At 37.9% G+C, this 22,884-nt stretch overlaps 1 protein-coding gene across 1 annotated transcript; it reads left to right on the plus strand.

The window, feature by feature from the left end:
- Nucleotides 1–1,068: 1,068 nt before the first annotated feature.
- Nucleotides 1,069–21,206, plus strand: ppp2r1bb (protein phosphatase 2, regulatory subunit A, beta b). Its single transcript, XM_073863456.1, has 15 exons — nt 1,069–1,244; nt 1,663–1,753; nt 3,575–3,675; nt 3,790–4,019; nt 8,209–8,359; nt 8,445–8,600; nt 8,695–8,809; nt 8,908–8,978; nt 13,515–13,649; nt 15,415–15,588; nt 15,789–15,844; nt 19,519–19,678; nt 19,789–19,931; nt 20,011–20,102; nt 20,186–21,206. Exons 1-15 carry the CDS (start codon nt 1,167–1,169, stop codon nt 20,200–20,202), a joined length of 1,770 nt encoding a protein of 589 aa, XP_073719557.1. The 5' UTR covers nt 1,069–1,166; the 3' UTR covers nt 20,203–21,206.
- The last annotated feature ends 1,678 nt before the right edge of the window (nt 21,207–22,884 follow it).

A 22,884-nucleotide genomic window follows, 5' to 3' on the forward strand; every position in this document is an offset into this window, starting at 1 on the left:
TAATAAAGGTTTTTCTAAAACAGCCCACAGCCTGAATGAATGAATGAATGTTTTGGGTATTGTCTTCTGTAATTTGGTACAATGAAATTCTTAATTTAAATCTTGTTTCTTTGTTCTTAATATATAAAATGAAATAATTTATAATATAAAAAATATTATTAAGGGCAAAATAATAATAATAATAATAATAATAATAATAATTAGAAAAAAAAACAAGACACTAACAAAAGTAAATATATCAACAAGTCAACATGTGTATATATATAAAAAACATTTAAGGGGACATATTATGAAAATCTGACTTTTTCCATGTTTAAGTGCTATAATTGTGTCCCCAGTGCCTCCACCAACATAGAAAACGCGAAAAAGATCAACCCAGCAACTTAGTTTTGGTAAACCATTCTCTGCAAGCACGTGAAAAAATAGGTAATTTCAATTTGGCTCCGCCCCCTTTATCTGCACTATCCAACCACAGCACAGCCATTTAGTTCAGAGAGAAAGAAAGAGAAAGAAAATAATTCACAGCAAAATTGAGTTTCAATTGCAACAAACCACCATCATTGTGATCAGTGTTTGCACTTCATCCGCTCATCTGCACCCCAAATGACACACCCAAAACGGCACACTTTTGCTTAGACCTAGATTTAGATTTAGTTTACATCATAAAATAAATCTCATAATATGTCCCCTTAAAATAAAAAACAGTTTTCGTTTTAAAATATATTAATACTCATTTAACAATATAAAGTTGTAAAATTGTTCTTCATGACGTTTCTAACGTTTACAGATGACCACATTTTAATTACATAAATATATACATGTTTATTTCATAATATAAATTAGACTAAAAGTGCCACATGTTAAATACAAAATACAAAGTGTTGCAACAGTAAACAACAAATCAACAACAAACAGAGCAACAAAAATAAAACATAAAAATTACATTCATTAAAAAACAAACAAACGGTAGACGTTTGAGTGTCATATTAGAAATTAAGAATAATGGCCTACTCTAATGCAAACCTGCGTGCGTACTGCAAGGACTTTTAATTTGTCAGGTGTTCTCCCATCAGACAGTGCGAGCTGTGACACCCGGGCACACAGCGGAAATAGGGCGCAGCACCAGAGCAGCTTCTCTACTGTAATCATTATTATTCAGGTGTAAAATGGCAGGAGCAGAAGGAGACGATTCGCTTTATCCCATCGCAGTTCTCATCGATGAACTGAGGAATGAAGATGTTCAGGTAAAGAGAGCTCGTGTTCTATACAAATAAAGCGCGTGTAGAAACAATTAACCGTAGCTAACATAATTTAGCTAGGAGCTAACGTTAACCTTAACAGCGTTTCCACGAAAGAGACTTAAATGCGCAAGAAATCGATTGAGGCCTGTATATGTTTCCAAATCTAATTGCAAAGGTTACTTTAATATCCGTAGTAATAACAATAAAAGTCTATAATATAATTATTTTACACTAGTAACAATTAATGCTGAAATGATTTACTGCGAGGTCTGTGGTTGTTTCCAAACCCTTTTGAGCTGCGAACTAGACAGCAGTTTGTGCGCCATAGGCACTCAAATGGTTAATTTGTCAGATGTACACGCACTAGAAATGAAACATTAAAGAGCAAGGGTAAATTAAATGTTTGTTATTTCTTCCTCAGTTGCGGTTGAATAGTATTAAAAAGCTGTCCACTATTGCTCTGGCTCTTGGTGTGGAGAGAACACGAACTGAACTACTGCCTTTCCTCACTGGTAAGACATCAACAGTCTTCATCTGTTTGTGCTGTCACTATCCATGACATAGGTTATTGAGTAATCTGACGATTATTTAGTCGAATAATCGAGTACTCACAATTAAAACGTCTTTAAAGTAACATACCACACTTAAAATACTAAAAATTCTGTTTTTGGAAAATTAACTAATGCTGGGTACACACCAAAAGATTTTTTTTACATTTTATAAGATTTTAAAAATGTGATAGACCACAAACATGAGCATAAAAAATCCTAGATTTAACCGTTTTGCTCCTGTAGTGTGTGGTGTGCCATTATGTGTCAAAGACGGCACACCACACACAAACAGATTTTTAACCAGAGTCTCGACTGTGAACACAGGAAATCCCACAAAATCTTGCGAGACTTCAGAATAAGCATGGCGGATGATATGCAGGAAGACATTTCAATGATAGTGCTTGGAATAATTTTTACAAGACATTGTAAAAACATTAATTAAAACAGTAATTATACATTGTATAAACATTCGTGCTGTTGCCACAAAACAAGCTGATCCTCCATCTCTGCTGTCCACATCAGCTTCACTTTGGCCGTTTCTCAATCCAAAGGCTGGAGCCAGCGGAGGTCGCATATGCAGGCTGCATACATCATGAAACCTGGTTTATTCAAGTTAACTGAGCATTACATTCGCAAGTCATAAGTATATTACAACAATATACGGTAAACTAGGAATAATAGTCAATTTTATAACTGTTAATATTCTGAAATAAGACAGTCTTCTTCATGATGTAAATGCGACCTACGGATTGAGAAGCGGCCTTTGTGCTGCACCATGACTGCTTCCGTCTTCCCTCATCTCACTTTCTGATTGGATATGGTTTCGTTTTACGTGATAATCTCAATAGCGAGCTCGTGTTTGTCCTCGGGATTCCCCACACACATCAGGATTTCTGATCATAAATATTCATCAACATGTTGAATCAAATTTTTTTTATTGGGGCCAGAAAATTTTGCCAGGACAAGTGAAACAGACCAACCACTTGCGGGCTTGCAATTCATTTGCGTTGACGCGTGGTTACATTTTGGGAGAGGTGCATGTCAGGCTATGCCGTAGGCTATACAACATAGGGTTCGCATCTCTGCGTAGGCTACGCCATACAATTAATGCAGAGGTATAAAGCTGGTTTAAGTAAATCTCTAGTAGTCAACTGTGTCTGATGGTGCATCTGTGACACCTGGATGTCGCTTGGTGATGTGCTGTTATAGTGGGTTCATTTTAGCAATGACAAAAGACTATAGTGTGTTCTTTTTGTATTTAATGTGCTTAGTGCACTTTGCCAAATACTCAACATGATAGATTGTTTCAGTTTTTTATCAATTTTTTAAATTGTGACAAACCTAAATTTGATCGCATACAGTGCATCCATCTGTATTTGTTTTGATTCAAACTTGAGGACTGACAGGCTGTTTTAAAATGGGTTAACCATTAATTTTTTTACTAGTTTTTCTTTTGTTTATGATGCATAATTCTAGATAAATGTATTAAATGTAATAAATGAGATAAAAACTTGAATAGTATGAATTAAATAGGCTTGCATGTTTATTATTATGCTATCATGTTATTATTTTGTTTTATGGTGCTACTTAGCTGTATTCTTTAAGTTATGAAGGTTTAAATCAAAACAAACCAACTGCAGATGAATTGATATTAATTGGAATGCACAACTAAAAAACGAGATTTCTGAACAATTAAAAAAACGGTGGTTATCTCGTTTTGCAACAAAACTCTTCAATATATTATTTAATTTGGAATAATAAATGGCATCTCTGCATCTGTAGATACGATCTATGATGAGGACGAAGTTCTTCTTGCATTGGCTGAGCAGCTCGGCAGCTTCACCCTGTTGGTTGGAGGCCCAGAGTTTGTACACTGTCTTTTGGTAAGTGCTAAAAGAAGATGGAAAATTAGACGGTAGTTAAAAAATGACACAAGGTATAAGCCTTGGATATATTTAGTCATGTCATGTTTTTATTTTCTTCCATTTTTCCCTAAGCCTCCCTTGGAGAGCTTGGCCACAGTGGAGGAAACGGTTGTGCGGGACAAGGCGGTGGAGTCTCTGCGGAAGATCTCACAGGAGCATTCACCTGTAGACCTGGAGGTGCACTTTGTTCCACTGGTGAAGCGTCTGGCCAGCGGTGATTGGTTCACCTCCCGAACATCTGCCTGCGGTCTGTTTAGTGTCTGCTACCCACGTGTATCCAGCTCTGTTAAAGCAGAAATACGCCAGTAAGTTACGTTTTTATGACTTACGCTTTCATAAATGATTAGATCGACTTTTATACCAGAGACTAGGGCTGGACGATATGGCAAAAAAAAATCGCCGGTATACTTCTAAATTTCGGTCGATGCGGTATGAATATTTAAAAAAGCATTGGGATAAACTGCAAAGAATGTCTAAAATGAATGTCTGTACATACAAACTTCTAAACAAATGAATTTACCAAGTCTATGAAGCCTCCTCCTATAAAACTATATAATATTTACAAAAAATAAAAATGGCATAAATACATTTTCATTTTTTATTTGTATTTAGCTTTCATACAAAGTTAAATGTAAACTCACTGTCAAATAATCAGACTTAAGGGCTCACCTTTAATATTAATAAGATTTATCTGAATGTCAGTCATTGATAAATGCTGTAATGGGGTCTCAAACTAATGGATCATTTTAATAACAAATTCTTCAGTCATAGTATTAACTTTCATAGTTACATAGTTTTGATCAATTTACTATTATAGTAATATGTGGAAAAATATTATTAAATAGCCTAAGTGAAAGTGACCCTAAAAGTTTTGAATGGTAGTAGGCTATTTAATGATACATAAGATAGTTGGACAGAAACATTTATATCAAAGATCTATTTGTAATTGCATAGCAAGCTACATAATCATACTAAATATATGAGATACTAGCATATACATCATATACATATACTCATAATATTTCGAGTATAAATAGCTGCCTACATACTTTCATTTATTGCACGTTTCTTTCTCCCTTTTTTTAACACGTGAACCTGATTTTTCTCATCCGTAGTTCAGTTTGTGTTGATTTACATCTCCTGTTCTCCCTCACTATATGGTGTCACCATTGAAAGCTGTGACTTGACGTGAACTAACCCCGCACCTCCTTCTCGAATTCTGAGTGACGGCTCTTCTCTGGGCGAACAGCAGATTCATTGATCACATAATAACAATGATATGATTTGACGCGAGCCACAGATGAGCAATTTAAATCCGATCAGGCATTACGTTTTCCCGAATGCGCAGCTCATGGTTGCTCAGCTGCGAAAGACGCCACACGCTCGAAGCGCATTTACCGGGGTTTTACACATGTTTTTAGACGTGACGTGCGAACGGCCACGGGACGCTGTAATGTATCGAAATATCGGAAATGCTTTTAGAAGCCATATCAACGTTATTGAACAAATATACAGTGGGGCAAAAAAGTATTTAGTCAACCACCAATTGTGCAAGTTCTCCCACTTAAAAAGATGAGAGAGGCCTGTAATTTTCATCATAGGTACACTTCAACTATGAGAGACAAAATGAGGGAAAAAATCCAGAAAATCACATTGTCTGATTTTTTAAGAATTTATTTGCAATTTATGGTGGAAAATAAGTATTTGGTCAATAACAAAAAAGCAAGATTTCTTTCTCTCACAGACCTGTAACTTCTTCTTTAAGAGGATCCTCTGTCCTCTACTTGTTACCTGTATTAATGGCACCTGTTTGAACTTGTTAGCAGTATAAAAGACACCTGTCCACAACCTAAAACAGTCAGAATGCAAACTCAACTATGGCCAAGACCAAAGAGCTGTAAAAAGACACCAGAAACAAAATTGTAGACCTGCACCAGGCTGGGAAGACTGAATCTGCAATAGGTAAGCAGCTTGGTGTGAAGAAATCAATTGTGAGAGCAATTGTTAGAAAATGAAAGACATACAAGAACACTGATAATGTCCCTTGATCTGGGGCTCCACGCAAGATCTCATCCCGTAGGGTAAAAATTATCACCAGAATGGTGAGCAAAAATCCCAGAACCACATGGGGGAACCTAGTGAATGACCTGCAGAGAGCTGGGACCAAAGTAACAAAGGCTACCATCAGTAACACACTATGCAGCCAGGGACTCAATTCCTGCAGTGCCAGATGTGTCCACCTGCTTAAGCCAGTACATGTTCGGACCCGTCTGAAGTTTGCTAGAGAGCATTTGGATGATCCAGAAGAAGAGTGGGAGAATGTCATATGGTCAGATGAAACCAAAACATAACTTTTAGGTAGAAACTCAACTTCTTGTGTTTGGAGGAGAAAGATGCTGAGTTGCATCCAAAGAACACCATACCTACTGTGAAGCATGGGGGTGGAAACCTCATGCTTTGGGTCTGTTTTTCTGCAAAGGGACCAGGACGACTGATCCGAGTTAAGGAAAGAAGGAGTGGGGCCATGTATCGTGAGATTTTGACTCAAAACCTCCTTTCGTCAGCAAGGGCATTGAAGATGAAACGTGGCTGGATCTTTCAGTATGGCAGTGATCCCAAACATACCGCCCGGGCAAAGAAGGAGTGGTTTCGTAAGAATAATTTCAAGGTCCTGGAGTGGCCTAGCCAGTCTCCAGATCTCAACCCCATAGAAAATCTTTGGAGGGAGTTGAAATTCCGTGTTGCCCAGCGACAGCCCCAAAACATCACTGCTCTAGAGGAGATCTGCATGGAGGAATGGGCCAAACTACCAGCAACAATATGTAAAAACCTTGTGGAGACTTACAGAAAACGTTTGATCTCTGTCATTGCCAACAAAGGGTATATAACAAAGTATTGACATAAACTTTTGTTATTGACCAAATACTTATTTTTCACCATGGTTTGCAGATAGATTCTTGGAGGATCGGACAGTGTGATTTTCTGGATTTTTTTTTCTCATTTTGTCTCTCATAGTTGACGTGTACCTTTGACAAAAATTACAAGCCTCTCTCATCTTTTTAAGTGTGAGAACTTGAACAATTGGTAGCTGACTAAATACTTTTTTGCCCCACTGTATACCGCGACATATCTCGATATTGAATTGTTGTCCAGCCCTACCAGAGACCTTTTAACACATTGCATAAAACTGATGCTAACCTATCATTCATGTGTTTACTTTATTGCATCATTAAGATCAGGGCTGGGTAAAAAGTTTTGATTCTCAGATTTGAATCGATCTTTAATTTGACAAAACAATGTTGATTTAGCATAGTTGACAGAAGCTCCATTGTCACAAATGTTTATCATTTGCACGTGTATTAGGCCATGCTAATTTAAATATTCAAGCAAAGGAGACCACAATGAGTCTGACATTTTCTACTCGTGCGCTGTTTGGGAAGTTTAGATTGTTTGCACATCTAAAGTGCACACCCAGTGCTGTGCCAAGAGAAACACACCTGCAAGATTATGCTCCCTTGCTGAAAGTGTTGTCTGATTTGCTAGTCGTCACCAAGGGGCAAACTTCATTTTTTTTCTCGTGAATCCAACACGGAATTGACTTTTTTTGTAACTCATCCGTTTGAATTGTTAAGCCTTAAAAGTCTGCATAATTAGGGGCGTGGCCACTTGAGTTACACGTGGATTGTCGCTGCTGTCATTACAATCAAGCTAGGTTGGCGTAGTTTCAGCAACCAGGCACTTCAGCTCCACCCATGTTCTGCCTCTTTGCCAATTTTTGGTTTTCCACGAGTGACGCCAAGATGGCAATGGTGACAGCCATCTTTGCCCACTCTGGGCTTTAGAAATGCTCTTCAGAAACCTACGGGTGACGTAACGGGCACTATGTCCATGTTTTATATTATATGTCTATGGTCGTTACCTGAATTGCTGTCTAATTTTCTAATCTTAATCCTTACCAACCATAGTTGGGAATGAGGGGAGGCATAACCTGGCTTTAGACGTTGCGCAAATATTGGGTTCACGTTTTCTTGCGCTTGATCGGAAATATTTACACGCATTGATTTCAAAATGCTGCCATAATTTTAGGAATATGCAAATTTTGGTCACACTTTATTTTAGGGTATCACTGTTACTAAGTAATAGTGTAAAGTACTAAGTAATAATCATTAACAACATGTACTTACTATAGGGTTGGGGTTAGGATTAGGGTTTGGTTTAGGGTTAGTTGCATGTAATTATGCATAATTAACCATCATTACTATAATAATTACATGTAACATGTGTAACAAAGACACCACAAAGTAAAGTGTTACCGATTTTTTTTTTTTAATGAAAACTGATAACTAATTGAAATTGGATTGAATCGAATTGAAAACGTGTCACAATGCCCAACCCTAATTAAAATAATCATTACTGATGATGTCCAGACTCAGACACTTGTGCATTTTTTAATATAGCAGTATATGTTTTAACATGTTGTGGTTGCACACCCCAACACTTCCGCACGCTCTGCTCCGATGACACCCCTATGGTACGCCGTGCCGCTGCCTCTAAATTGGGCGAGTTCGCCAAGGTTCTGGAGCTGGACTATGCCAAGAGTGACATCATTCCACTCTTCACAGCATTGGCATCTGATGAGCAGGTATGCTGTTGCATGCATTACCAGACATCACCATACGTCAGTGCTGTTATTTGGCAACTATAGTTGTGTTTACTTTGTGCCGCAGGACTCGGTTCGACTCCTGGCGGTAGAGGCCGGGGTGAGCATTGCAACCCTGCTGCCCCAAGAAGATCTGGAGAGTCTGGTCATGCCAACTCTGCGGCAGGCTGCGGAGGACAAGTCTTGGAGGGTGCGCTACATGGTGGCCGACAAGTTCTCAGAGGTGGGTACTTACGAAATATTATACAAGTACTTGCCCATGTTGTCTCTGTGAGAGTCTGTGGCGTAACGTTAGTTGTTTATCTGTTTGTACGAAGTTGCAAAAGGCTGTTGGACCGGAGATCACCAAGAACGATCTGGTGCCAGCGTTCCAGAACTTGCTGAAAGATTGCGAGGCAGAGGTTCGTGCTGCTGCCGCCAACAAGGTGAAAGGTGAGGTTTGCTTTTGTTGACATTGAGACACTGAGTTACGGGAAGGTGCCAGTTATGCAACAACAATAACATTTATCTTCTGTCCTATTTATCTCCAGTATTCTGCGAAAATTTGCCAGAGGACAGCAGGGAGACCATAATTATGAGTCACATTCTGCCATGCGTCAAGGTACACAGGTTTTAATCTCGCTCACTTGTTTTTAAACTGGCATGTGTCTAAACAGCTATGCTTACAGAGTGGCAGTCAGAAGGGGTTTCTTTAAAAACCCAGGCTTGTTTTTGAAAAAAATGTTTCATATCTAGGCAGGTGTCCAGGGTTTCTCTGTAAGAGGTCTTCTTGGATGTTGTTTTTGTTATTTTAAGGGTGTTTGCATGTTTGCTGTAAACAAGTGGCAAGCTAATTGGTATAATGAAATAATTGTTGCATACGTTTCATGCATATGCAAGGATGTTCATACTTGTAAATGATAGTGAAACACAGCTAGCTACCTTCACACACAGGTTAATGGTTATGACTTTTAAATATGATCAGTGTTTATTTTTGTTTACTAGAGACCTGCAAACTTGTCGCTTTTCGGCGATAATCACCGTTTTCTTGGTCAATTGGGTCATTCACGTGAATCGTGTAGAACCGGAGAGTTTTTTTTTTTTTTGAGGTGGTGGGGGTGGTCGGGAGGCTGCCCTTTATCTGAATGCCATGCGGGCTAGAATTGCCAAACATTATTGGATAATTCTTATAATTGACACTTCTCTGTGCCAATCGGAATCTTGGCATTTGCTTTTCTCTGGGCCAATCGGAATCTTAGCACTTCCTTTAGAATCTTGAAGACAGCGCGCGAGCGCGGTCCTTTGGATGAGAGACACACCTGGCTACCACGCGAGTCTAATGGACACTTTTAACGTGAAGGAACCATCTTATTCAAGGTAAGTCAACTTTTTTGGACCAAAAACAACAACTACTTGTTTGCTTGATTTAAATTAGCGTTAGCTACCGCTTATATTGTATTTTAGGAACGAGTCTACGCCGAGTAATGCACAAACGTAGACCTTGCATAAAGTTTGCCTATGCTTTGAGCAAAATGACTAATGTTAGCTAACTTAGCAGGACGATTGTTAGCTAGGCTTATCGTTACCCGGGTGATCTGCCCTGAGTTCCGAGATATACGGCTACTACTCGAATTCTGAGCTAATGTTACCCTGAATAACTTCATTACGGTGGCTGTGGTGCGCGCTTGCGCAGGCCAGGCAGTCCTTCGTGATGTGGGTAAATGTTTACACAATAGCTGATGCGAGAGTAATGTTAAAGGAAAACCCACCGTTTTTCAATATTTTACTATGTTCTTACCTCAACTTAAACTAATTAATACATACCTATCTTTTTTAAATGCATTTAATGCACTTAATCTTTGTACATCGCGTTGTGAATGTGATTTAGCCTAGCCCCGTTTATTCCTGGTGGCTGTATACCTGGTAAACAGTATTTTTTAACAACAGGGCTGTTTAGACAAAACAATCTGTCGAGCGTGTTGTCCTAGGCTAATACACCAACAGCAAATTTCTGTATAATAAAGGGGTACATTTTGCATCAAAGTCTGTCAATGAAATCTTTACATTGTGTTGTAAGTTGAATTTACATTATGAACACTAGCACTTTGAGATTGTTTATTCAATGTAAGGAGCACTACATATTAAATGCATTATTATAATAATTATTGAACAGAAATGTATGTTGATATTCACTGCATATCAGCCATACAGTATGGAGACACGTTGTTTTATCATATTAGTCCTATGTATGATAGTTTGCAAGGTTATATTTTAATGATTTTAATTTACTTTCAGGCAATGGTTCTGGGCACTTTGGTGGAGCACTCACTGCCATTCACAATGGCCCGTCATCGTCATCCTTGCACAGATGCCGGCTGAGGACAAAGTGGCTCTGTCGCACAAACATCGGCAAAATATATATATTTTTTTTATTTCTGTCTGTCTCTTGTTATTTTTTATTTCAGTGTCATGCTTCACAACACTTCCAGGCGTTTCCGTGAGTTGTAAATAAAAACATTTGTAAAATATTAAATGTGTCATTCTCCTTAAGCTTCAAGGATGTTTTAACATTGATTTTTGATTAAAGTACTGTATGGTGATTTTTGTTAAGTCACGTCCAGAATCATATTAAAATCACACAAAAAATAGTGCTGGGGTAACCGCCCCAAAAGTACACCCCCCCCCCCCCAACGTGACACTGTCACCTTTTTTTCTCTGAGGAGTTTGCAGGTCTGTTACTAGAGACCACATCCACATATAAAGTAACTTAAATGGGACATTTCACATTTAACAAAAATGTCAAATAAATCTTTGGTGTCCCCAGAGTACGTATGTGAAGCTTTAGCTTAAAATACCATATATGTAATTTATTATAACATGTTAAAATCAGTAAAAACTTTGTAGGTGTAAGCAAAAATGTGCGGTTTTTGGGCATGTCCTTTTAAATGCAAATGACAGTGGTATGGTTGGATAGTGCAGATTAAGGGACAGTATTATCCCCTTCTGACATCACAAGGGGAGCCAGATATCAATGACCTATTTTTCACATGCTTTCAGAGAATGGTTTACCAAAACTAAGTTACTGGGTTGATCTTTTTTCACATCATCTTGGTTGATAGAAGCACTGGGGACCCAATTATAGCACTTAAACATGAAAAAAGTCAGATTTTCATCATATGCCCCCTTTAACTATTAGGAACCCTGAGTTTTGGTTCTCTCTTGAGGTCGTGGTCAGCAGGGGTCACTGTTGCTATTTGTTACACCTATTAGATCACATATCTTCTTGTTTAGATTTAGTCAATTCAGTTGATATTAGGTATTTGAAATATCTTTTCTTGACTTGGTAAACTTAAGACAAACCTTATGGTACTGAGAAGAAATTGTGACCTATTCCGTAACTCTTTTAGATAGACAACTGCGCTGTACCGTATACAGTATAATTTGAGATTACTTTCACATTAGCAATGGAAAGTCTGATTCATTTCTAATTGGTTGAAATAGTTTGAAAGGATAGCGTGATTCATTTGAATAAACATTTAAGTTTTCTCAGAAGCCCTTGTGTGATAAGATGCAAAATAATATTTCTATATTGTTTACTTTTTTTAAATCATGCTTTCAAAACGTTAACCATTTCATGGTTTTGATCCCCAAGGTGTTCCCTTAAAGAACAATGTATCGCCTGCCTGTGAAAACACAGCTAAAATAATGTTTGTGATTTATGATTTAAATCATGTAACATACAGGGTTCCCACGGGTCCTTAAAATCCTTGAAAGTTTGTGAATCTGGGGGAAAAATTCAAGGCCCTGGGAAGTTTTTGAAAACATGCATACATAGATACAGGTCATTGAAAGTGCTGAACGTTTTCTGGAAAAAATGAATCCATTTTATTCCCTGTGTAGTGTAGGATAATATAAAAATTCTAGACTTTTTAAGAACACGTGCTAAACTGTTCGCTTTAAATGTTTATATCTTCTGTATGCAAAACGTCTCGGGTTACGTATGTATCTGTTGTTCCCTCAGAAGGGAACGAGGCGCTGCCATCTTCCTTGCCATACTTCCTGCGTCCCTGTAACGCTGTCTTTGGCAATATTTCAGATAGCGAGATACTTCCTGGTTCCCGCGTCAACCTGTCTTTGTTGTTAAGCCTCACCATTGGTTGAATTTGATATACACATTCGGACGCACTTACCCCTGGAGGCGTCCCCATAGTGTCACCGCAGTGACGCAGCACGAGTTCCCCTCGAAAGGGAACTGTAACAATGTATCTGAAAAGGTAACCCTGCTCTCACTTGAAATGTGTCCCCACATTTAGTCCTTGTATTTGAGGGAATTGGACCTGGAAAGTCCTTGAAAGGTCCTTGAATTTGAAGTTAACTAAGGTTTGGGAACCCTGTACGTAATATAAAGAGCATTCTTTGAAAAATAACCCTGATATCTTTAATATTGACTGAGTAAGGTCGTATCAGACTGAAATCAAACTTTATTGCTCCTAATATCATATAAGATTGAGACTGGATTTCACACACAGGGTCATATATTTTCAACAGCCAAAATTCCATACGTACAAGATCCAAACGTACATCCTTTTAGTACAACTGTGATACTTTAGTATATCTTTCATATATACCAGATTTTACAATATGATTTTACAATAGTGACAGTATTTAGGCAGTAACTATGCTAACCATAGTCAATTTTGTAGGGTGTATTCACAAGATTAAACACATTTAACTTCCACAAGACAGCTCTTTATAAAACTCCTTGTTTTTACCTACCAGAAAACAAGAAAAATACAGTGGAAGATGTTTTGGTTTGTCTGTTTGAGATTTACAAGATGTCCTTTGCTCTTGTGTGGCCATGACCTGATGTTTGATATCTGTATCTGTAAACCTCCTGTAAGCAGACCCAAATACAAACAGTTTTCTGCTTGCTTTGTCAGCACATGCAATCGGCAGTTCGCCTATACATACAAGCTGTTAGCTGCTACTTGAAATCATTGAGGTTTAAGGACCCTTTTGAAACTATTACATGCAAATGTCCAGGATTAAAATGAATCCCACACACCCACAATGTTTTCTTCAGTAATCACCTTGGCTCTGATTAGAGCTACTTGTTATAGAATAGCTTGATTTCAAAGTCCTCCTCTTTTCGCAACAGGAACTGGTGTCTGACACAAACCAGCATGTGAAATCTGCCCTGGCTTCTGTCATAATGGGTCTGTCCACCATCTTGGGCAAGGACAGCACTGTTGAACATCTGCTGCCTCTTTTCCTGGCTCAGCTGAAGGATGAGGTAACCTGTCTCATGTGTCTGTCTGTCTCTCTGTCTGTCTGTGTATGTATGCATGTCTCTCTCTCTCCCCCTGTGGTCAAAGCTTCTTCTGGTAGTACATCTGTAGGATTACATACTTGTGCAGATGCTCATGTTACAGGGTTTTGATGGGTCACCTTGTGCCAGGTGTAGGTACTAAGTAGGCATGCATTTCTAACATCTTGATATTTCATAAGTGATCGAATAGAAATGCTACATAGAAGGCAACTCCACCTGATACACACATAAGAGCCCTTTAAATGTGCAATGTGGAACTTTTAGAAGAATTTCTTCAATATAATATACATAACTATATTATCAGTGGTGTATTAAGACCTTACATATTGAACTGTATTGTTTTTAATACCTTAGTATTAACCATTTTTGTCTAAATACATCGCAGGTCTCCTTACGTGGCAGTCGTTGTCATGTTTCTACAGTAGCCCTAAACGGACAAACTGCTCTACAGAGTGCATTTCGATTAGGGAGACGACGACATGTTTGTCCTTTGGCAGCTACTGTAGCTTCTAATTGCGTTTTGAAATGGAGGTTGGTTGCAAATCGAAATCTCACCTCTAGATACGGCTAAAAAACACATTGTACCTTTAACAGGCAATTGGTTTCAATAGTTTCGTGTTACCATGTTGCTAAGCTAGCATCATATTGTAAGCTTAATAATACATTGCACATGCGTTGAGTAAAGTCGTACGTTTTTCATTTTAACCAATTTCAATAGAATCAAATGTTTTTAATTGACATTACGTATTGGATTGATGTTTTTAAACTTGGTTCATTGCATTCTGGGATTGCTGTCTTCATAATGAATGCACATAATGCTGCCAATAAAGTTTGGCTTAACGAAGGAATCTTACGGGGCAGCAGGTATCTTTTTTTGCAGGCATGGTGTATGGAGATATCTAAACTACCTATGTAGGCAGCACAAAATGATTTTGAATAGTTTTTTTATATATATCAGCTTTTATATCGCAGTAATAAACTCTTAATGTGTTTTTAAATGATAGTGAACTTTGCCCTCAGCTTTCAGCGAGAGCGTGTGCCAAACCTGAAACTTGTCCAAGCGCCTGCCTCCTGTGTTTGTGTTTCCTTCTGTTTTATTGGTCTCCACTTGAATGTCAAACACACGATTCGAGAATGTTAGGAGCTGGCTTCTGTGAATTCTGTAGTGAAGTGTATTGCCATTGGCTGCTCATTCGCCCGACTCTTGTTTGACTTACTTACTTGTTATTTGGATTTAAGTCAGTCGTCACCAACATGCACTTGCACAAGCAAGTCATCAAATATTTGGCAAGGTTTGTGTGAGCTGTAACATTGTCACATGGGCCTTTTATGGAAAATAGAAAAGATTTAGGTCTTGTTTTTCAATAAAGGCTACATGGTGTTTTTACTCTTGTTTGCGAGAAGTTATGAGTAGGTTGATATGGAAAGAAAATTGACTGTATTTACTGTTATACATTTTCTTGCAGCCAGTCGCAATAAAGCCTTAGTGCTTATTTATTTGAATATAACCAAGGTTTTTTCTCACTTGTTACCCAAAGTTTAGGGTATGTTTATCCCAAAATAAAAGCTTAGGTTTTTGTTTTAATTTTTGGATTTTTTAATCAAATTATAGTAAATAATTGTTCATGATTTTAAAATCTGTCGTGCATTTTTTTTGTTTTTTTGCAGGTTTTAGATTAAAATTCAAATGTAAAAAGAAAGCATAGAGACTTTTCTTATTTTTCCACAGTGTCCTGAAGTGAGGTTGAACATCATCTCTAATCTGGACTGTGTGAATGAAGTGATCGGGATCCGACAGCTCTCTCAGTCTCTGCTGCCAGCTATAGTTGAACTGGCTGAGGATGCCAAGTGGAGGGTTCGGCTGGCCATCATCGAATACATGCCCCTGTTGGCAGGCCAACTGGTAAGTGTTTACTTTGTATTCACATCTGTGTCGTGACTGATCAGAGCTTACTGTTTGTGTGAAACGCAAAAGGAGAAACTGTACTTTTCCATACTGTGAAAGTTAACAGTTACGTCACCACAAAAGACAAAAAGTACATATGTGCATGTTTGTTACTTTCATTATTAGGCGAATTTAACTCTTAACTCTTTGTTCCAAAGGGTGTGGAGTTTTTCGATGAGAAGTTGAATACCCTTTGCATGGCATGGCTCGTTGATCATGGTAGGTCCTTTTCCATTTGTAGAGATTCAGTGGTTAACACTTTCAATAAGGAATGGGCATGGGCCAGTATAATATTCTGGTGGTATGATAACCTTTGGCTAAAATACCACAGTTTCACTTGAAAACAAGCACATGGGACCCACTTACAGAAAAAGTCAGATTTTCATGATATGTCTCTCCTTTAATTAATACAATATTATCGTAAAGTGTTACCAAGATAGATATATTCTTCAAGTAATGAAAGCGCTGTTAATGCTAGCAGACGAACTGTTTACAGTAAAGATAGCAAAGCCAAATTGTTCAGCAGTCACCTCCTCTTACACCCGTCCTACTTTTTCCCCATAAGGAGAAAGTGAAATGGAGAGACGTGCATCTCGGCACTTCCTGTTTTGCTCTCTCTGCCAATTATCAGAGTCTGATAAGATTTTCTCTCGCTCTCCTCCCAGTTCTCTACTTCTCAAACTTTCCTGTGCTTCAGTTTTCACTATAGGATCAGTATTGACACAAAATTTAGGTCACCCCAGTGCTTTAAGTCTCTAAGGATGTGCAAAGCCATGTATTTTTCAGAATCGACTGTACGGAGAGGTTGCGTTAGGCATGGTAATGGCAGTATTATTCAAGTCTGACAGAAATGTATTGCTGAAGATGGTGAATCTTAAATTGTGTTTTTTAAAGGGGAGGAACTTGTTAAAGGAACAGTATGTAGGATTGTGGCCAAAACTGGTATTGCAATCACACAACTGGTGGCCAATACACAACATGACAACATAAACATCAGTTGAGGGCTCCAACTCCACTTTTTAAATGACAATATCCTGGCTAGACCACTGTTGTCAGTGATATAAGTTTTGAAATGAAAATGATTTCTTAATGTCTAGTGACACATCAGGGCCATTAACACTACTAACAGAGATCGTTTCTAACATTCACAATGTGTGCCATAGCCTTTCACGCCGTCCTGGATAAAGCACACATTTCTCTCCAGGTTGTCAGTCATTGTCATATCAACATATTTCCAGTCTCGTTCAGCTGCCTCTTTTACAGAATAGATCAAGCTTTTGAATCGTCTGCTTTGATTTGCGTGTCAATGGTAATGAATGTTTCAGATTGGTGGGCCTCTTCAACTTAATGTAAAGCTTGAAGCAAATAAATCTTCGATTTAATGGTTGTCAGAACGTTTCTGAACTCGTGCTGAATAGATCCAGCTGTTGAATTGTTTCGCGTGGCGATTTTCAGGCGAGGACGCACAAACTCTGACACAGTTACAGACAAAGAGCCAGATGGGTTACATCACTGGAATGTTCTTGTATATCCTGCGCTCCCCGCTTACATAAGAGCTCAGAGCCAAAGCGGCAAATTTCTCTTTTTGACAAATACAATTCAGGCACATCTGCAAAACATGCATCGTGTCAGAATGGATTGTGTGGTTTTGGTTTTATCTCCATTTAAAGCTTGACCTACTTAATGTAGGTGCTGAACACGATCTGACGTCGTTTATTATTTTTACCGATTGGACTACAGGACCGGTTTGTCAGCCAGTAAAATGAAGGGGTTATGTCATCGTCAAAATCATTTGAAGAGTCTAATGTTTGGCAGCTTTGTGATGCACAATTTCACACAATGTTTGTAGATATCTGCTCTTCCTGGAATGGAAGTGAAATGGTTTAGATTGTGATCTGTGTTGCAGTTATTGTGCAGTCAGGTGGAATTTAATCTGAAGTGGTTACGCAGAACACCAAAGCAATGTTGATTAAGAGCGCACGGTGCCGCCAACATGTGCAACAGCAGGTCCTGCACACATGCCAGCGATCTGTTTAATCAAATCAGCCATGCAAAATAAATATTAGTGAACATGTTCGTAATTACTGTGCAATCACCTTTCAGGTGAACAAATAAAGTCAGGTTAAAGGGTTAACGTCTGCTAGACACAGGTGCTGTACATTTTTAAGACATCGATTGTACTTGTTTTTTTAGAAATTTTGTGAACACACCACAACTTTGTAAAAAAAATCCGCAAAAATGACAAATAATCGCTTCCAGGCCAGTAGTTGCAGATGTTACCTTGTAAAGAAACACTACACTCATTTGTGCATTATATAATTGGCACAATTATATAAACTGTTAATAATACCGCATTGATGAACCCTGTGCCGTAAGTAGCACAAACAGTCCTGCTTGCTGCTGCTGTTGATTTTTGGTTGTCAAATACTTGTACAGGCATATGGAGTCAACGGGTAATAGACACTATTTTGTGTTTTTGTGTTTTTGTGGTTTAAACTGCATGCACACCACCAGTGACTAGTAAAGGCGGAGTGACCCGATCTCGTTTAATTTCAGTAGATGCTATTTCTGGGCACACGAGCGACCGTTGGTGACAGGAAGTGGGTGTGTTCAGCAACGCCAAAGTCCTTTTAAGGAAGTCGCATCCATCCACTGCCATATTTGCAATGCCTTCAGGTCTTGTGAAAATTAGACCTATTGATTCTGTGCATGCGCAAAGTTCGTCCGAGAATTTCATTCTTTCATAGTTGACAATTGGCTAGAGCGGCCATATTGACCATTGCGATCACCCCCATTCATATCAATACCAGTGACGCATCTTGTTAATATTAAGTATCTTTGGCTACGAGACTACAAGCGACTCTTTTTAGCGACACCCAATAAGAGTGAAGCAGTGTTAACGTCATTTGTCATTTCCTAAGAGGACGCGTCCCTTACTCGTTTGTTTATGATGGAGAGTAGCAACACAAAGCAATTAGGTTGCTGGCAGTTATGCGGAAATGACAAAACAAAACCTTGCACTTTGAAACCGATTAAAAAATATTGCGTTTTCAGGACCCCTTAAAAACATTTTTGGGTGTGTAATGAACAATTGAAATGCCGAAAGTTTTTTTTTTTTTTTGAAAACCTCATTATATACCTTGTGGCCCTGGTATGTTGAAGACTGTACTTTAAAAGTCCCTCAAATGACAACCTAATTACTATTTAGGGGCACAATGACCAAAATTAAAATGGAAAATGGAAATGAACTCTTTTTATTATTCTTATGCAGATGCCCAATATTAACTCTTTCCCTGCCATTGACGACTTATCTCGTCAATTAAGAAAAAAACATTTGCATTAAAATTTTTTTTGATAATCTGCAATACCGCGATTATCCACTAGATTATGAAACTGCGTTTATTTCAATTTATGAAAAAACTGAAGCCAAACATTATTTACTAATAACTGTGTATGTTTTTAGACACTCTGTATGTTTTGACAATCGTTCTGAATCTGATCTCTAACAAAATTCCTTTTTGCTTTCAGCTTTTTGCTAAAAAAATATTTTTTAAGGAAAAATACCCATATTTAATGTTTATAAGCAGAGAAAAAATATTTTTTTCCTGTTTTGTTTGTTTGTTTATTGTTTGTGTGAAAGCAGAGGTCTGTTCTTTCATTTTATATATTTGTACGTTTATATATTTTTAGAAGATTATTTTTCTGGAAGGCATTTTGTGAAACAAACAAAAATGCTGGCGTCAACTTTAAAAAAAATGTCTGTCGTGTTTAGTTTTCATAATTTACCTCTCAAACAATTTTTGTGAGATCATATCTACCAGCAGGTGTAATGTGCAGCCAGCCTGTTACATTGATATACGCACAAGTTAACATCTTCAATCCTGTTTTTCATGTGTATGCCATTCGAGAGGCGGCAACCTGTAACCTCATGAAGCTGGTGGAGAAGTTTGGAGCAGAGTGGGCACAAAACACCATCGTACCCAAAGTGCTTGGCATGGCCAATGATCCTAACTACCTGCACAGGATGACCACTCTCTTCTGCATTAATGTAAGTCTGGAAACCTGGAATTTCTTAATAGTTAGTATTGGAATAAGTACTGTATTGTACATGTAACTGGTTTTGTTTTTCCATTCATTATGTTCATTTCTGTATGTCAGGCTTTGTCAGAAGCATGTGGAGAGGAGATCACCACCAAGCACATGTTACCTGTAGTCCTCAAGATGTCCAACGACCAGGTGGCCAACGTGCGCTTCAACGTGGCCAAGTGCCTGCAGAAAATCGGACCGGTTTTGGACAGCAGGTATGCAACGTTTTGTTCATTCGAAGTTTAATTTAAGCAGATACACCAACATTAACAATAATGATGATGTATCCCACAGTGCTTTGCAGGCAGAGGTCAAACCAGTACTGGAGAAACTAGCCACAGACCAAGATATGGATGTGAAATACTTTGCTCAGGAGGCTATAAGTGGTATGCATCTCACATCTTACTAAAGCAAGTTAAAAATAAATAAATAATAAAGTCTTACTGTTTGATTTGTGTTTTTTTTACAGTTCTTGCCCTGGCCTGATAGGTTGCTTCTCCACATGGGAAACTGACAACACAAGACTTGTTGCGTACTATTTATTGTTCATTTTGAATGGTTATGTATCATCAGTGTATTCTTGTGTTACTCTCAAAGCTATTGAACGGATCAAATGACAAACTTGTTATCTAATAGTACCTCTCATTCTGTTTGTAAATCTGCCTCAAACACGCTATTGCCGACGCTTTTCACCGCATGCTTGTACAGTTAACACATCGCCCTTCAGACTCTCACCGATCACCCCCTTGTGAACCATTTCTACGCTTTCGTATCGCACTCGGTACACTGCTTCTGCATGCCATAGCTTTTCTTAGACCGACGCTCGTCCTCCGAGCAACAGATGGTGCAAATGCCTGTTTATTTGCTTTAGTAAATTTGCAAGCGCACAGCACATTGTTTACATGTGTTCCCTCTCTCCCGGGAAAATCTCTCCCCCCTTGCTTGAACGGTTTAACTGCAGAGTCCTCTGTGTACGTGGGGTGAGTAATGTACTTGGGATGAGCGCATGGTGGTTCAACTGCGGTCTCTTAAAATTCGCTTGATATAAGGAAGTCACACTTTGTCATGAGATTTTCAATAAGGGAGCGTATAATTGAATCAGATGTGCTATAACACAGGTCACGTGTCTAGAAGTACTTCTCTCAATTCACACTATTTGAGGCCAACTCAAAAAATCTTTCGTGCCAATGTCTAGTTGTTTTTCCGTTGCTACGTTTTCATCAGTTTGTTTTTGTGAGTTGGTTTCTCTTTTAAGAACGGAGGGCATGTTTTACTCTTCCGTTAAAAGCATGGATATGGCATAACGCCATCTGGATGGCATGGAAGAACGTTATCTCCTGATTGTACTGAATTCCACTGTATTCATTACTACGATCAACATGCCCCTACTGAATTCTGAGGAAACCCTTTGTTCATGCTCAGTATGATTTTTTACTTTATTTGGACATTAGTGTATATGGGAATTAAAATAAAGTCTTTTGAACAACGTATCTTGTCGTCGTCATCTCTTGAGGCTTTCACTGGCTAACCGTTGCATAACTCTTAACTAGGACGGTGCGTGCGTCACACCTGCTATATATCACCTGAATGAATTTTAAAGATTAATGTGGAATCGGGTCATTGGTCTCCCGATCAACCGTTTTCTACAGTTACACGGCTAATGATCTTATCGACATGCAATCCAACGCTGGTTTCGTCACTGAATTTGGCAGGAATTGGAGGTGATGCAATGTGGCGCTTATGTAGTCTCAGGTGTTTCATTTAACCAGTTTCAAGATAAAGGTCATGAAAACTTGGGCTGGATTTATGAATGGATGTATTTGGAAAAAAATTACCATCTTATGTAGATTTATTCAATTATTGGAAAAGGGTTTTAAACTTCCATGGGGTGGTTTCCTAATTAGGGCTTATTCCTGTCCCAGACTAAAATGCATATGGGCGATTCTCACGAAATTCAGTGTCCACTGCCCTGGAAGCCAATTTTTTTTGCACAAATAAGATTATGGTTTGAACTTACTATAACCATTCTTTTTAGAGGATTTACATATTTCCTATAAAATTATTTACATGAATTAATACAAAAAATGATCATTACCGCAACATGATATTACATTATATAGATGCATTTACAAACTCATGTTTCGGTAATGAGAACTAAAAAGTTGTTTTGGTACTATGACAAACAAAATTTCAAAATTTTAACTGGAGAGAAAAAATAAGAACTGCTTAGCTGGTAGCCATCTTGAGTGTCACAGTCAATTATGTCCCTTCCAACTATTTTTTTTTTTAAGATGTTAGTTTCTTGAGGGCTTAAACAATTATTGAAAATTGTTGCGGAGGATGAGAAAATTTATATTCTTTATTATTGTATATACATTTACAAATTATCACCAAATACCACATGTTTCTTTACTTTAAATGTTTATAGTATAACGTGCACTGAAGCTTTTTTTTGTTTAGATTTTTTAATTATAAATATTTCCATGTCAAAGAACCCAAATCCAGTCATGGATTACGTTGCGGTAATAAAAATTTCCCCCTTAAACGTGGAAAAAAACAACAAAATTGGTTTGTATGATGTCATTTGAAATCATGTGCAAAATAGTACATGAAGAGATGTTTGTAACTGTATGCTTCTTATTTTGATACTCTTACTTTGCATTTACTTTTTTATCAAAATGTTTTTTGACACCTCATAAGTCTAATTTCGTGAGAATCACCCATATTCGAGCTGCCTTAATTTAAAAACATCTTGCACTGATGTATCTTAACATACATTATGTAATGATTTTTTTTGTAAGGTATGTTGGTAAAAACTGCTTAAATCAGTGTATAACTAAGGCCTAGTCCTGTCTGGGAAACTACCCCATTGTGTTTATTCACAAAAATTGAATTGAATGGGTTAAAAATTATACAGCTTTATAAAAAATGTTGATGTATTAAAAGTTTCTAAAAAGCAATTTTTCGCTTGTCATTGATGTCTTCTGTACATCCTGTGTATTGTTCATTGTAGCAAATCGTGTTTTAAATGTTCCTACTTGTGTTTTAATAATGTTAAACGGTTTATGAACCACAATAAAGGACCACTTTACTTCGCTAACAGACATGTCAAGCTTCAATGCAAAGTTGTATGGGGTGGTCCAGTCACAAGATACTGCTTCCAGTATT

Source organism: Misgurnus anguillicaudatus, chromosome 24, assembly GCF_027580225.2.
Source record: "Misgurnus anguillicaudatus chromosome 24, ASM2758022v2, whole genome shotgun sequence".
In the NCBI taxonomy this organism is placed as follows: Eukaryota; Metazoa; Chordata; class Actinopteri; order Cypriniformes; family Cobitidae; genus Misgurnus; species Misgurnus anguillicaudatus.

Coding starts and splice junctions, on each gene's coding strand:
- ppp2r1bb (XM_073863456.1), top strand. CDS start 1,167: ATGGCAGGAGCAGAAGGAGACGATTCGCTTTATCCCATCGCAGTTCTC. Junction 4,020..8,208: donor TCTGTTAAAGCAGAAATACG/CCAGTAAGTTAC, acceptor TGGTTGCACACC/CCAACACTTCCGCACGCTCT. Junction 8,979..13,514: donor ACATTCTGCCATGCGTCAAG/GTACACAGGTTT, acceptor TTTTCGCAACAG/GAACTGGTGTCTGACACAAA.